Source organism: Cibotium barometz, chromosome 1 (genome assembly GCF_041138505.1).
Source record: "Cibotium barometz isolate CiBa-2024 chromosome 1, ASM4113850v1, whole genome shotgun sequence".
Classification (NCBI taxonomy): domain Eukaryota; kingdom Viridiplantae; phylum Streptophyta; class Polypodiopsida; order Cyatheales; family Cibotiaceae; genus Cibotium; species Cibotium barometz.
In genome coordinates this window covers 62,200,655-62,211,688 of record NC_141046.1, presented here as the reverse complement: position 1 = coordinate 62,211,688, position 11,034 = coordinate 62,200,655, and the positions used below count along the sequence as shown (strand labels likewise).

Genomic DNA, 11,034 nt, shown 5'->3' with positions numbered 1-11,034 from the left:
TGCCTCCTAAACAAGTGGTCCAACCTCTCCACCCAAAGTGGCTAAATCTAAAGGGACTACCAACTAAGGAAAGCACGATCACCACATGAGAAAATACACATTTGAAAATATAGCATCCAACATGTTGGTGATGAAATTATCACAATTGAAAGAGCCTTTAAAGAGAGATTTGTTGGCACATCCTCCCAAGGACGACAATGTGAAAATTGAAGCTCTCTAAGGAGGGGTTTGACACATCCTTCTAGTAGGAGAATTTGCAAATGGAGTCTTACCTAAGCCTGCATTAAGGAAAGGCAAGGATCTAATACATCATCCCGAAGTCCTTAAAGGCTTGAGAGAGTATCCTAACCTCGTGTTAGATCAATGCCACATCAAGGGTATAAGGTTTTGAAATTTTGTGAAGGGTAACAAATCAAAGTGGGGAGGCATTCAATGGCAAAAACCCAGTTTTAGACTTGAAGGACTGGCCCATCAATTTGATACTTAAAGACTCTTTACTGAAAGACTTGAATTTGACACTTAAAGGCTCATTACTTTAAGACTAACAACTAGCTCTACAGAAAAGAAAAATTAGCTGCATCCCTAAAACCTTCATCTAACACCAATCAAGGTGATAGCAGGAAGAGATTAAGAGCTTTTAGCAAATGAAGGAACAAAGCTTATGACTAGAGAAATTGTACATATTAACTGTTTCATGAAAAAACCCCTAAGCTAAATAGTACGTATTAATTGTTTCATTAAAGAACCCCTAAGGTAAGCAAGTACCAAGTCTTGTAGGTTACCACCTACACAGCCTATGTAAGGTGGTGCCACTATCATGAACACATAAACATTGTCAATGGTGAGATAGGGTACATCGTGATTGTCAAAGGCATTCTACCAATCCTTTTGAATCTCAAAGGAATAATCTGCCTCAAAATGGCATCTTCCATCATCATCCACAAACTGAAAAGATGCAGAAAGTGTTAAAAAGAGCATCAGATACAGCCACGGGCACATAGAGTTGCGGTGAGGGATGAGGGCTCCCATGCCAGGAACACCCTCCCCAGCCTAAGCCTGCAGTACACACTATAACTATGTATTCACACACACCCACGCACCTACATGCACACATGTATGTATGTATGTATGTCCATGTATATATAACTCTCAAAGGAAAAAGTACCAGACGCAAATCAAGATTTTTAAATCTTAACACTAAACAAACCTTAGTTTTGGCCATGTACACTCCCCGGGCGATGACTCCTGTAGGGGTGGTTTCTTCATCCATTACATGCACATAGGGATCCCTTTGAGGGCTAAAAGTTCCTAGCATGATGCAAGTCTGGTCGACTGCAATAGATGATAAACAAATTAGGAAATCAGAAGATGAGAACAAAGGACTTGAGAGGAACATCATCATCAACTAACACAAGTGTTGATGTGAGGTGAGGGACAAACCAGAACACCATAGAGCATGCCAAGGCCAAAGACCTTAGGAGGAGTTCTAATTGCCTTTCCAAGTCTCACCTTGAAGGCCACCTCTCCAGACTGAGTTCAAGTACGTCAGACCGGAAACAAGGTTATGTTGAACTGTGAATGTGAACTTGAGGTTGTAGCTGCTGCCTTCCTTTAATACAAAAGTGATTTCTGCTTTATTGGAAGGCAAAGGCAGAGGAATGTTCAGCTCTTCCCTCCCCTTGGCAAGAATGCTCAAGCCAACCACCTCCACTTCTGGCTCCACCCTTTCTGGAGCAAGGTCAGCCACCCCTTAGAACAGTCATCTATCTTCGAACTGATGAACATTATAAACTAAATGCTTTCATTCAAACTCCAGCCCTCACATACCTTCGCTGTGATCAAGATGGGCACTACCAAGAAGCTGCTCCTTCCACCTCCGAAGACTTTCATCCTCCTACAGAATGAGTTAAGATAAGGGAGAGCTTTCGTGTTCAGAGTTGTCATGTTGAATGCAGGATAATATTCCTTGTGCAAAAGCAGAAAGACAATCACACATGGATATTGGATTTCTTCAATACAAATTCATTAAAGATTGCTTATTTAAAACCCCATACAACTGCCAACATAAATAAAACCATAATACACATCCACATTAAAACAAACTAAGTAATGCATGCATGTCACATGATGATGCCAAACTCAAGGACATCAGTGTGTGTGCATCATATTCACAAAAAACAGTACAAGCATTGTTTTGTTCCAAGTATTTTGAGGTTTCATTTCATCGCTGAAGGCTAAAACCTTGAAATGAACTAATGAAGATCACTTACATAGTCCTGGAACAACCCAAGTAACAAAGAACCTCAAGGCTGGCTGCCATGCTGGTCTGTAGAAGGTCCACGGACATGGGTCCTGCACCTATCTGCCCAGGCTGGACAATTAGTCTGTAGAAGCTATTCCACAAGCTCCCCTATAGTCTTCTCAACTAGTAGCATGGCCATACCTTAAAAAAGACAAAGCCTTGCAACTGAGAGCATATCTCTTGAGCATGGAATGTTGCAACCTTATAACAAGATACTTTTCCTACCACAATCACCCAAAAGATGGCTTGATAACCATAGGGCATAGTTGTTTCTCGTACCGGTACGAACCCATTCGTACCGTACGGTTCATGTGGTACGGTATCGTACGGTACGAGTTTTTTTTTTTCCCAAAAAAAAATTCCTTGAAAAAAAAAATCCAAATGCTTTAAAAAAAATATAGAAACCCTGCTTAACGAAGATCCCAAATGCTCGCAATACTCCGCAACTTTCATGTCCACTCAGTATTCCATATGGGGTTGTTGAGAGACCTAAAAAATCTGGCAAGGTAGACTGGTAGTGTACACTTGATTGGTAGGATGAGAGAATCTTGCTACATCACTTGGAGATCCTTGGTATAGGTAGGCTAGACAGTTAGATTCTCAAGTTATGTACGAGGGAGAAGATTCGGACATGGCCATTTTGAACTAGAGAGGAGTCCCTAAACCTATCACCCTAGATGCACTGCTCGTATTTGTGCAAGGACGGTCCCTTAGTCATAAACGCTACACTGGGAGACCTTTGGTATTACATAACCCATCCAGGTTCTTTTTTGGAGACAATCGGGAGATCCAACTGGGAGAGACACATATCCATGTTCTGGTTCCTCAAGCACTGTAGACTCCTCCCCTCCCAAGCTTGAAGCTCCATAGGTTGTAAGTAATCAAAAAAAAAACCGTATTTTATTGTACGATATCCGAAAATTTCATATCGTACCAAAAATTCCCGTACGGTATCGTATTTTCGTACCGTGACAACTATGCCATAGGACCACCATTTGTTGCTATTGGATGGTAATCTTATGACTAGAGGATTAACACAATTGAAGATTGAATGGGTAATTTAAGTGCACGAGTACTCATCTTTCCATAAAGATCAGCAAGTGGCCTTGGCCCTCAAATAGGAAAATAGGAAGAAAATCCAAGTGTAAGAATACTCATATTTCCATAGACATCAGCATGTGGCCTTGGCCCTAAAACTGGCCTCTAAAAAGGGTTTCGAGTACTCCTTACCCATCATGCAAGCTTCACATACATCCATGGACTATCAAAAATTGGTGTCATATGCTCAACAAGGCTACAAGCTGCCTACCTTTTTTCATCTGTGAACAAATTATGTATTGATAATTTATGTGCTTGCCATTTTTTTGAACATTTTTTAATTTTTAACGAGTCACGAGTAAAGAACCTGGCAAAATAGTGATAAAAATAGTCTAGCTTAGGAACCTTCGAAGTTGTAAATTCGATGTTGATGAATGTTTACAAGTTAGCAGATTCTACAAATTGCATAAATTGAGCTCAAGTTGAACAAACCATAACTTCAAATTTTTGACAAATTACAAGCTTATTTATGATTTTGTGATTGAGGTTTGCTCATGTAATATGCGGAAGCTTCGGAGAAGGATCGGTACTTCAAAACTCAGAAATCAGCACTCTTTTCGCGACGGAATTAACGCACAAACTGAAAGGAGATGTGCAGAAAATAGAGAGAGAAGGGGGAGATGGAGAGGACACAGTATTGGGTCCCAATTACCCTCTATAGGGCCCCCACCACGGATGGTGTATTTGCTTTATTAGAATGATGTAAATCTGAAAACAAATATAGGAAACTTGACCTTTTCTTGGCTGGAAAATCTTGCCCTTGACCTTCAGATTTCCACCCCTTTGCTTGGCAATCTCCTTGGCTTGACTGGCCCTTGATTGGCTTGAGCACTTGGTGAAAACTGAGATGAATGATGGGATTATGGCCTCCACTATTTATACTCCTCCTCAGGAGTAGTCGGCCAGCTGAAAAACAGGCTATGTCCCACGACTGGTGGAAATTCAGCAATAAATGCTGAATTAAATCTCAAAAAATACTGCCTTTTTTTCCTAACAGGCTGAAAGTGATGCGCTTGCTTCTGATTGGCTGGACACCACTTTTGTCCACAATCCCAAGGCTGGGCAGCCTCTATGGGCTGCCCCATACATGCCCTACAGCCATCTAAAGGCTGTATGCTCCTGAAAATAGCCTTATCTTTGCCCTAGGGCTGTCCCACAGCCCTTCCATGATTGGTGGGTCCAGCCTGGGCCTTCCTGGCCCTCATGGGGATGGTTTCACACCATTCCCATGCCCATACTAAGCTCCGGGGTAGCCCTATGGGCTGGCCCCTTGTCCTAAACATAATCTACTCAGTGATCTGGCATCCGGTACCATACCAGATACACAGAACCACTGACATCATTCTAGAGGGAGACTCACAGCGCGGACTGGCACTGTTTCATGTGCAGGACAGTGCACACCTGACCTTAGACTCCTGTGCAGGACAATGCACACCTGACCTCGGACATCTGAGATGGATCCCTGGCTGACTCGTCCCGGACTGGGCTCACATGGGACCAGTTCACCATCCCAGGTCCTGCACCTTCTGTACAGAAACGTCTACGTGGCATCCAAGTGCGGGATGCACATGACATCCCGTTCTGCTTAACTTGACGGAAGCTGCATAGCCTCCAAATAATTCGTCAATAATACCGGATAGTCTTCGAAAAATTCTTTGTCGAGCCATACCGCTTCATGAGTTCCTTGGTCCTGAAACTTCGTGAGGAACTGTCGTAGTCTTCGGCCTGAGCCATGCTGCTTGAAACGGTGCAGAAGGATCTGTTCTGGAACCATTACTTCTGCTTCATCAACAATGTCTGGTTCCGCTTCGTCTTTGACCTCTGAAGGGGGTGGACCTGCATATGGCTTTAACCAACTGACATGAAATACATCGTGCATAGTCCAACTCGGAGGTAGCTTTAACTGCATAGACACCTCTTTTTTTTTTGGGGGGGAAAAACGATCCTTCTATTAGTTAACGCCATAAGGCTACAAAGTCCACCTCACAAGGAGGGATAAAAAACCACACAGTGAACACCTGAGCTCCACCCCCGTGGTGGCTGGCCGCTCTCTGAGGGGGGCTACCTAGTAGTACATGTGGGAGGTGAGAAGAGCCAAACTGGAGGCCTATAGTGCCAAACTGGAGGCCTATAGTGCCAAGTGACATCCTCGCCCCTCGCGATGAGGAAAGGGCCAGGCTGCCAAGTGCGGAGGAAAGCCTTGCGGCGACCTCTCATGCGATCCGAGTCGCCCTGAAGTTTCCCCCAGTGTCCTCTCAAGGTGTGAATGATGTCCACCCAGAGGGCCTGTATGACCTCCGCCGATGGAGTCGCCTGGCGGTCAATGGCCTCCCTGCATCGGGCTCTCCATATGTGCCAAGCCGTCATGCTGCTGATCATCTCCCATCTGTGCCCGTCCCCCTCCTGGGAGACTGCCGAAGAGAAGTCTGGCGTCGGAACCACCGCCATCGCCCTGTCAGAGACCTGGATGGTCGCACTGCCAGGGACGTCCTCATATCCAAGGGCCGGGCCGCTGTCCGTGGCCCAAGCCACCGCACCCCACGTCACCATCATCTCACCTGGCGAGCTTGCAAAAACCATCCTGAGAGCGCGCTGCCAGACTTGCTGTGCCTGTGGGCAATCCCATAAGCAGTGCCGCTGCGACTCCTGTGCATGGCCGCACCGAGGGCAGGACGCTGGGTGTCTGCCAAAAGCTAGCCAGGCCCCCACAGCCAGTCCTCTATGCGCTATAAGCCAGAGAAAAAGCGTCACCTTCCGGGGCCGAAACCTGGCCCAAAGGCGCTGCCAGAAGTCCCTAAGAAAGGCAGGGGAGAGCCCCTGTCGCCGCCAATGCTCGGCCGCCGCCGGGGTGCCCGCTATCCTGTGCCTCTGAATCCGCCGCCCCAGCCTCGCTGTTGTGTACTGAAAAAAGGGGATGCCTGGGCGGGTAGGGGCCGAGTAGGGATCTCGCCAAAACCACTCACCTGGATCCCACTGAAGGCGAATAAGAGGCCTGCTGTCCCAAGCCCATAATCTCCGGCTGTTCTACAGTCAGGTCAGAAACTGGAAGTGGTGTGTTTGCATATGGTGCAGCCCGACACGGATCCTCTTCTTCCCCGGCTTTGTTCCCCGTCCGAGGATCGTTCTGGTGGACTGTTTGCTGCTGTCCAGCCCCTTTCTCTCTCACTTTTGAGAGAGGGCTGATTGATCCTCGTACCTCATACCATTGGAGAAGTGTTGGAGATTGGTGGTGGAGTGCTGAGATCATCAGTAACACAAAGGCTTGCTTGCAGAGGTGTGCTATTGCCGTGGATATGGGTTCCCTCTTGGAGGAGGTATCCTTGTTTCTCAAGAGCAGGTAAGGTTCCCTCCTACTGGACAAGATCAAGCACTTGCTACAGTGCAACAGACACGACGGTGTCACTGCTACTTTTTTGGAAATCCGGGTCATTTGGCCAAGGATTGCAAGCACCCAAGCCAGGACCAAGTTTTCAAAGACAGGCAATGATCATATACAGGATGATGACTCTGATACTTCTAGTGTCCCCAAGGCTGCAAAAGCCAAGGACCTGGATGGTCAGCTTCTATAGTTATAGAGATAGCTTTCCCCTGTGTGCTTCCAGCCAAAGGAGGCTTGTGGATGGGAGAGGGGGCTGTCAGCAGCTCCTCATTTCTGGTGCATGGGAACCGTGAGTCCGAGTTCCAAGCTTTAAAAATATCTGGCGAGTTAAGTTTATTTTTTGGATCTATGGTCTGGATGTGTTCCACGTCTATTGCTTGGTGTAGCGGAGATTATGGACTGGATAAGTTCCAAGTTCATTGTTCGATGTTTTGGGACGTGATGTGTTCACAATCCAATGTTGGGGGATAGTGGGCGCGGTGTGTCCGACAACTCATCATTCTATTCTTGGAGTTCATTGCACACTTGTGTGGGAATTCAGAGCCAAGAAGATTTCTTTGTTGTTCAGGGTGGCATTTTGTTTCACGAAGTCGAGCTGGTAGGTGCTCTTTCCGAGGTGTATCCAGTACTACGCAATCCTGGAGTGTCCATGGTTGCACCTTCATCACCTTATCTTCTTCAAAATTTTGCACACTGTGAGCTACAGAGGGGGTGTTAGAATTTGTGCATCTCAGTGTTTTGAGATCTGGACCTTTTCTCTAGACACATATGTATTTTCTCATGTTTGTCGTGGGTATTTTTGCTGCTATCGGCCAGCTCCTTGAGGGCAATCAACCAGCTTTACTTCTCACTATATAAAGGACTCTTCTCTTCATCATTGGTAACTCAGTTCATTCCTTCATAGGCACTTGTTCTACATCATTTGCTAGCTGGTATTGCCATTGTAAAGCCTCATGCTACATAATAAGATGTTCATTGTCTGGTGTCTCCCTCTGCCTCTCTCCCTCTCCTATGTTTTGCTTCCACATTGTGCAACTTCATCACAAACCATCTTCTATGCTTGAAGACCTCTCTATGGCCTTTCGTACCTGAGCTAATGCAGTATCATTGTCTATGACATACTCATCTGCTGCAAAGATCTCATTCTTGGTCTTGAGATGGGTGATAATACCACCTTGCCATAGATTATCTCAAAGGGTGCCTTGCATGTAGAAGTATGCACTTTGTTGTTATAGGCGAATTTCACCAACGGTAAATACTCCCAATCCGATTTTTGATCGGCCAAAGAGCAATTCAAGAGATCCAGTGTTGGTGAGTTTGCAATCTCACTTTGCCCGTCCGTTTGTAGATGATGGGCAAATGAGAAATCCAACTTTGTATCCATGTTATCAAATAATGCCCTCCAAAACAAGCTTGTGGTTCTCGATCTCTATCCCCCACAATAGACTGAGGCATTCCATGATGTTTCAAGATTTGTGCCAAGAAAATCCTAGCAATATGCTAAAGCTTGAAACTCTTGTGCACAAGAATAAAATGTGCCTATCATCTAAACCTGCCTGAGTGATGGTCCAAGTAGCATCGTTTCCATGAGGAGTCCTAGGCAAGTTCATATCAAAATCCATAGCTATGCTCTCCCATGGTTGGCTCACAATAGGCAACGGTTGAAGCAATCCGGGAGCTTTACGCCTGACCAACTTGACCTTTGACATATCAGGCATTCCCGCACAAATGTTCCTACGCATATTTGGCCAAAAGAAATACCTTTCCAAAGCCTATGTAGTAACTAGAATATCTCTATACCTTGCATAAGGGAGAGCATGACACTCATCCATTACCTTTTGCCGTAAGTTCTTGACCGCACACATGCAGTTTTGCATTATTAAATACCGAAAGCCATAGCATGACCTTCTTGGTTCAACACTGCTCCGATGCAATCTCCACATGTATCACATTCAACCATGCAAATCTAGAATGATAAGCACCAATCTTGAGATGATGCCTTTCTTCAACTTTTGAAAGGCATATCTGAATCCATGTATACACTATCCTTGGAAACAATATGCCCAAGATAGTGTATCTCTGAAAGGAAAATTTCACTCTTCTTCTCGTTAATGAAGAGCTTATGCTTTCTAAGCTCCTCAAACACAATGGTTAAATGTTCACCATGCTCAGCCCCATTCTTAGAAAACGGAATGATATCATCAAGGAAAGTGCTTGTGAACTTCCTACGTTGTCTGAAGATCCTGTCCATTATCCTATTAAAAGAGCATTTATGAGGCCAAAAGGCACCACCAAATACCCATTTAGTCCAAAAGAGGCCCTTGATTGCCAGGCATACCCAAAATCACATCGCATCCCATGAGAGGTGCAACCATAAAGTGATCATGGTCCAAGTAGTCTCCATTGTGTATACGAAGTTTACCGATAATGCACTTTGCCCTCAAAAGCGGCATCTGGACAAATCTGCATTCCCATGTCCTCCACAGTTAGGCCTATGGCAGTGGAAGCATCATCGAAGAGAAACAATGCGAGCTGATCCTTCAATTTGCCCATGATCCCTTAACCCCATGGTGCACATTTTGATAATATAAAAGAGAGATGTTCCAAAGCTAGTGATCATCCCATGGTGTTCAAGAATTGGGAGGAAGGCTCAATCTCCACTGTTCAGATAAGGCAGATAACCCATTAAAATTTCAACACTAGTCATCACCAAATAACAGTGTACTTGTTCTGTAGACAGGGTCATATAACCCAAAAACCCACACAGATTTCAACAGACAAGCAACCCATGCCATCTCAAGCCAATTCGTTCCAGACAATTTTCTACCAACTCTCTAAAAAAGTGCCTCCACAAAAGTATAAAGTTGCGCCAAGACACAGTTTTGAAGGATTAGAGAATGGTGAGGTGAAAAGGCCTCTTCCCCTCCTCCCCCCCAGAAAATGGGTGGCCGCACTACCAACCGTCATGGTCCGCGTGGGGAGACGCATGATTGAGTTTGATGGGGACAACTCAGCATTCTCTGCTCATGCTGAAAGGCAGGCATAGGGTGTTTTGCCATATCAGCAGGCCCAGAAGATTAACAGCGAAGTTGGAAGGTGATTGAAGGAGATGCCAATTCCCAGAAGTCTGGCATCCTGATTGTAAGGTCCAGAATATCACTCTGGCAACAACCCACGACTGGTTGGTTCGAAGAGAGAGTTTTGAAGAGAAAGCACTTAAATAAAAAGCTATAGAGGGTATCGGCGCAGATTAGCCAACGGGCAGGTAAAGCTTAGCTACAAGGTCACTAACATGTGCTTGATCGCATGGGTTTTGTGAAGTAGCTGGGACATGTGCCTCAAAAAAACCCTTCCATCCTGTGAATTTCTTCCTGGGTGAGCTCCAAGACTTTAGAATTGATATGGATAAGCTGCAGATTATATTAAACAAGCTCTGGAACTTGAATGAGATTAAGCTAAACAAAATGCAGAAGATGGGAGGGCAGAATGTGCAGTACCTTATCAAGCTCCAGCTGTTTTTTAAGGGGGATGAGGGGACTAGGCACAAACTGTTCATGGGCGGCGATGGCGGCCTCATGCGGCTCTTCATCTTCGGAGTCACAGAGTGAGATCCTGCTAACCTGCTTGCGCAAAAGAGAAGACCCAGAAGGAGACAGGAAAGGAGGGTCACGAGGATCCATCTCTCTCTCTCTCTCTCTCTCTCTCTCTCTCTCTCTCTCTCTGTGCGCGCTCTCAAGCAAGGGCCAACAATGCAGGTGCTCTCTCTCTCTCTCTCTCTCTCTCTCTCTCTCTGATAATGGGCCAACAGCTCTCCGAGTATATTAGAATTGCCCTACATTTTGCTCTGTATGTAAGTAGGTGTACCGTTGATTTCCTCGATCACAGCATACGCTTTCGTATAGTGGTGAATTTGCCCCTGCAGCGGCCAGCCGCCAGCCTTGCTGTCTGCCTTCTGTAGCAGTTAACAGGAGTGGCAATGTCTACCTTCTGTAGCAGTTAACAGGAGTAGTAGACTGGTAGAATAGACGTTATTAACCACCAAGCAGTAACAAAGTACCAAGGCTAGTCAGTCTAGTACCCCGGTAAAGTAAACCTATGTGTAGTTAAGAGTAGTCAGTCTAGTACCCCAGTAAACCTATGTGTAGTTAAGGGTAGTCAGTCTAGTACCCTTGTAAAGTTAACCTTTCTCTAGCTAGCAGGCTATTCCCACACATCCTTGGTGCTATAGTTGTTAGATGGCTATTCCTGCATGTCA

The 11,034-nt window shown here is 45.4% G+C and overlaps 1 protein-coding gene across 1 annotated transcript; it reads right to left on the bottom strand.

Annotated features, from left to right (window-relative positions):
* Positions 1–638: 638 nt before the first annotated feature.
* On the bottom strand, positions 639–10,633 carry LOC147642288 (rho GDP-dissociation inhibitor 1-like). Its single transcript, XM_086804711.1, has 5 exons — positions 10,277–10,633; positions 1,828–1,894; positions 1,510–1,728; positions 1,208–1,332; positions 639–945 (listed from the first exon to the last, which is right to left on the bottom strand). The coding sequence occupies exons 1-5, from the start codon at positions 10,457–10,459 to the stop codon at positions 877–879; spliced, it is 663 nt and encodes a 220-aa protein (XP_086660837.1). The 5' UTR covers positions 10,460–10,633; the 3' UTR covers positions 639–876.
* Between the last annotated feature and the right edge of the window lie 401 nt (positions 10,634–11,034).

Bases quoted from the DNA above. Each gene is read 5' to 3' on its own strand.
- LOC147642288 (XM_086804711.1), bottom strand. From the start codon at position 10,459: ATGGATCCTCGTGACCCTCCTTTCCTGTCTCCTTCTGGGTCTTCTCTT. The intron at 1,729-1,827 runs GTATGTGAGGGC...ACCTTGCTCCAG, and splicing joins CCATCTTGATCACAGCGAAG to AAAGGGTGGAGCCAGAAGTG. The intron at 1,333-1,509 runs GTGAGACTTGGA...CATCTATTGCAG, and splicing joins CTGGAGAGGTGGCCTTCAAG to TCGACCAGACTTGCATCATG.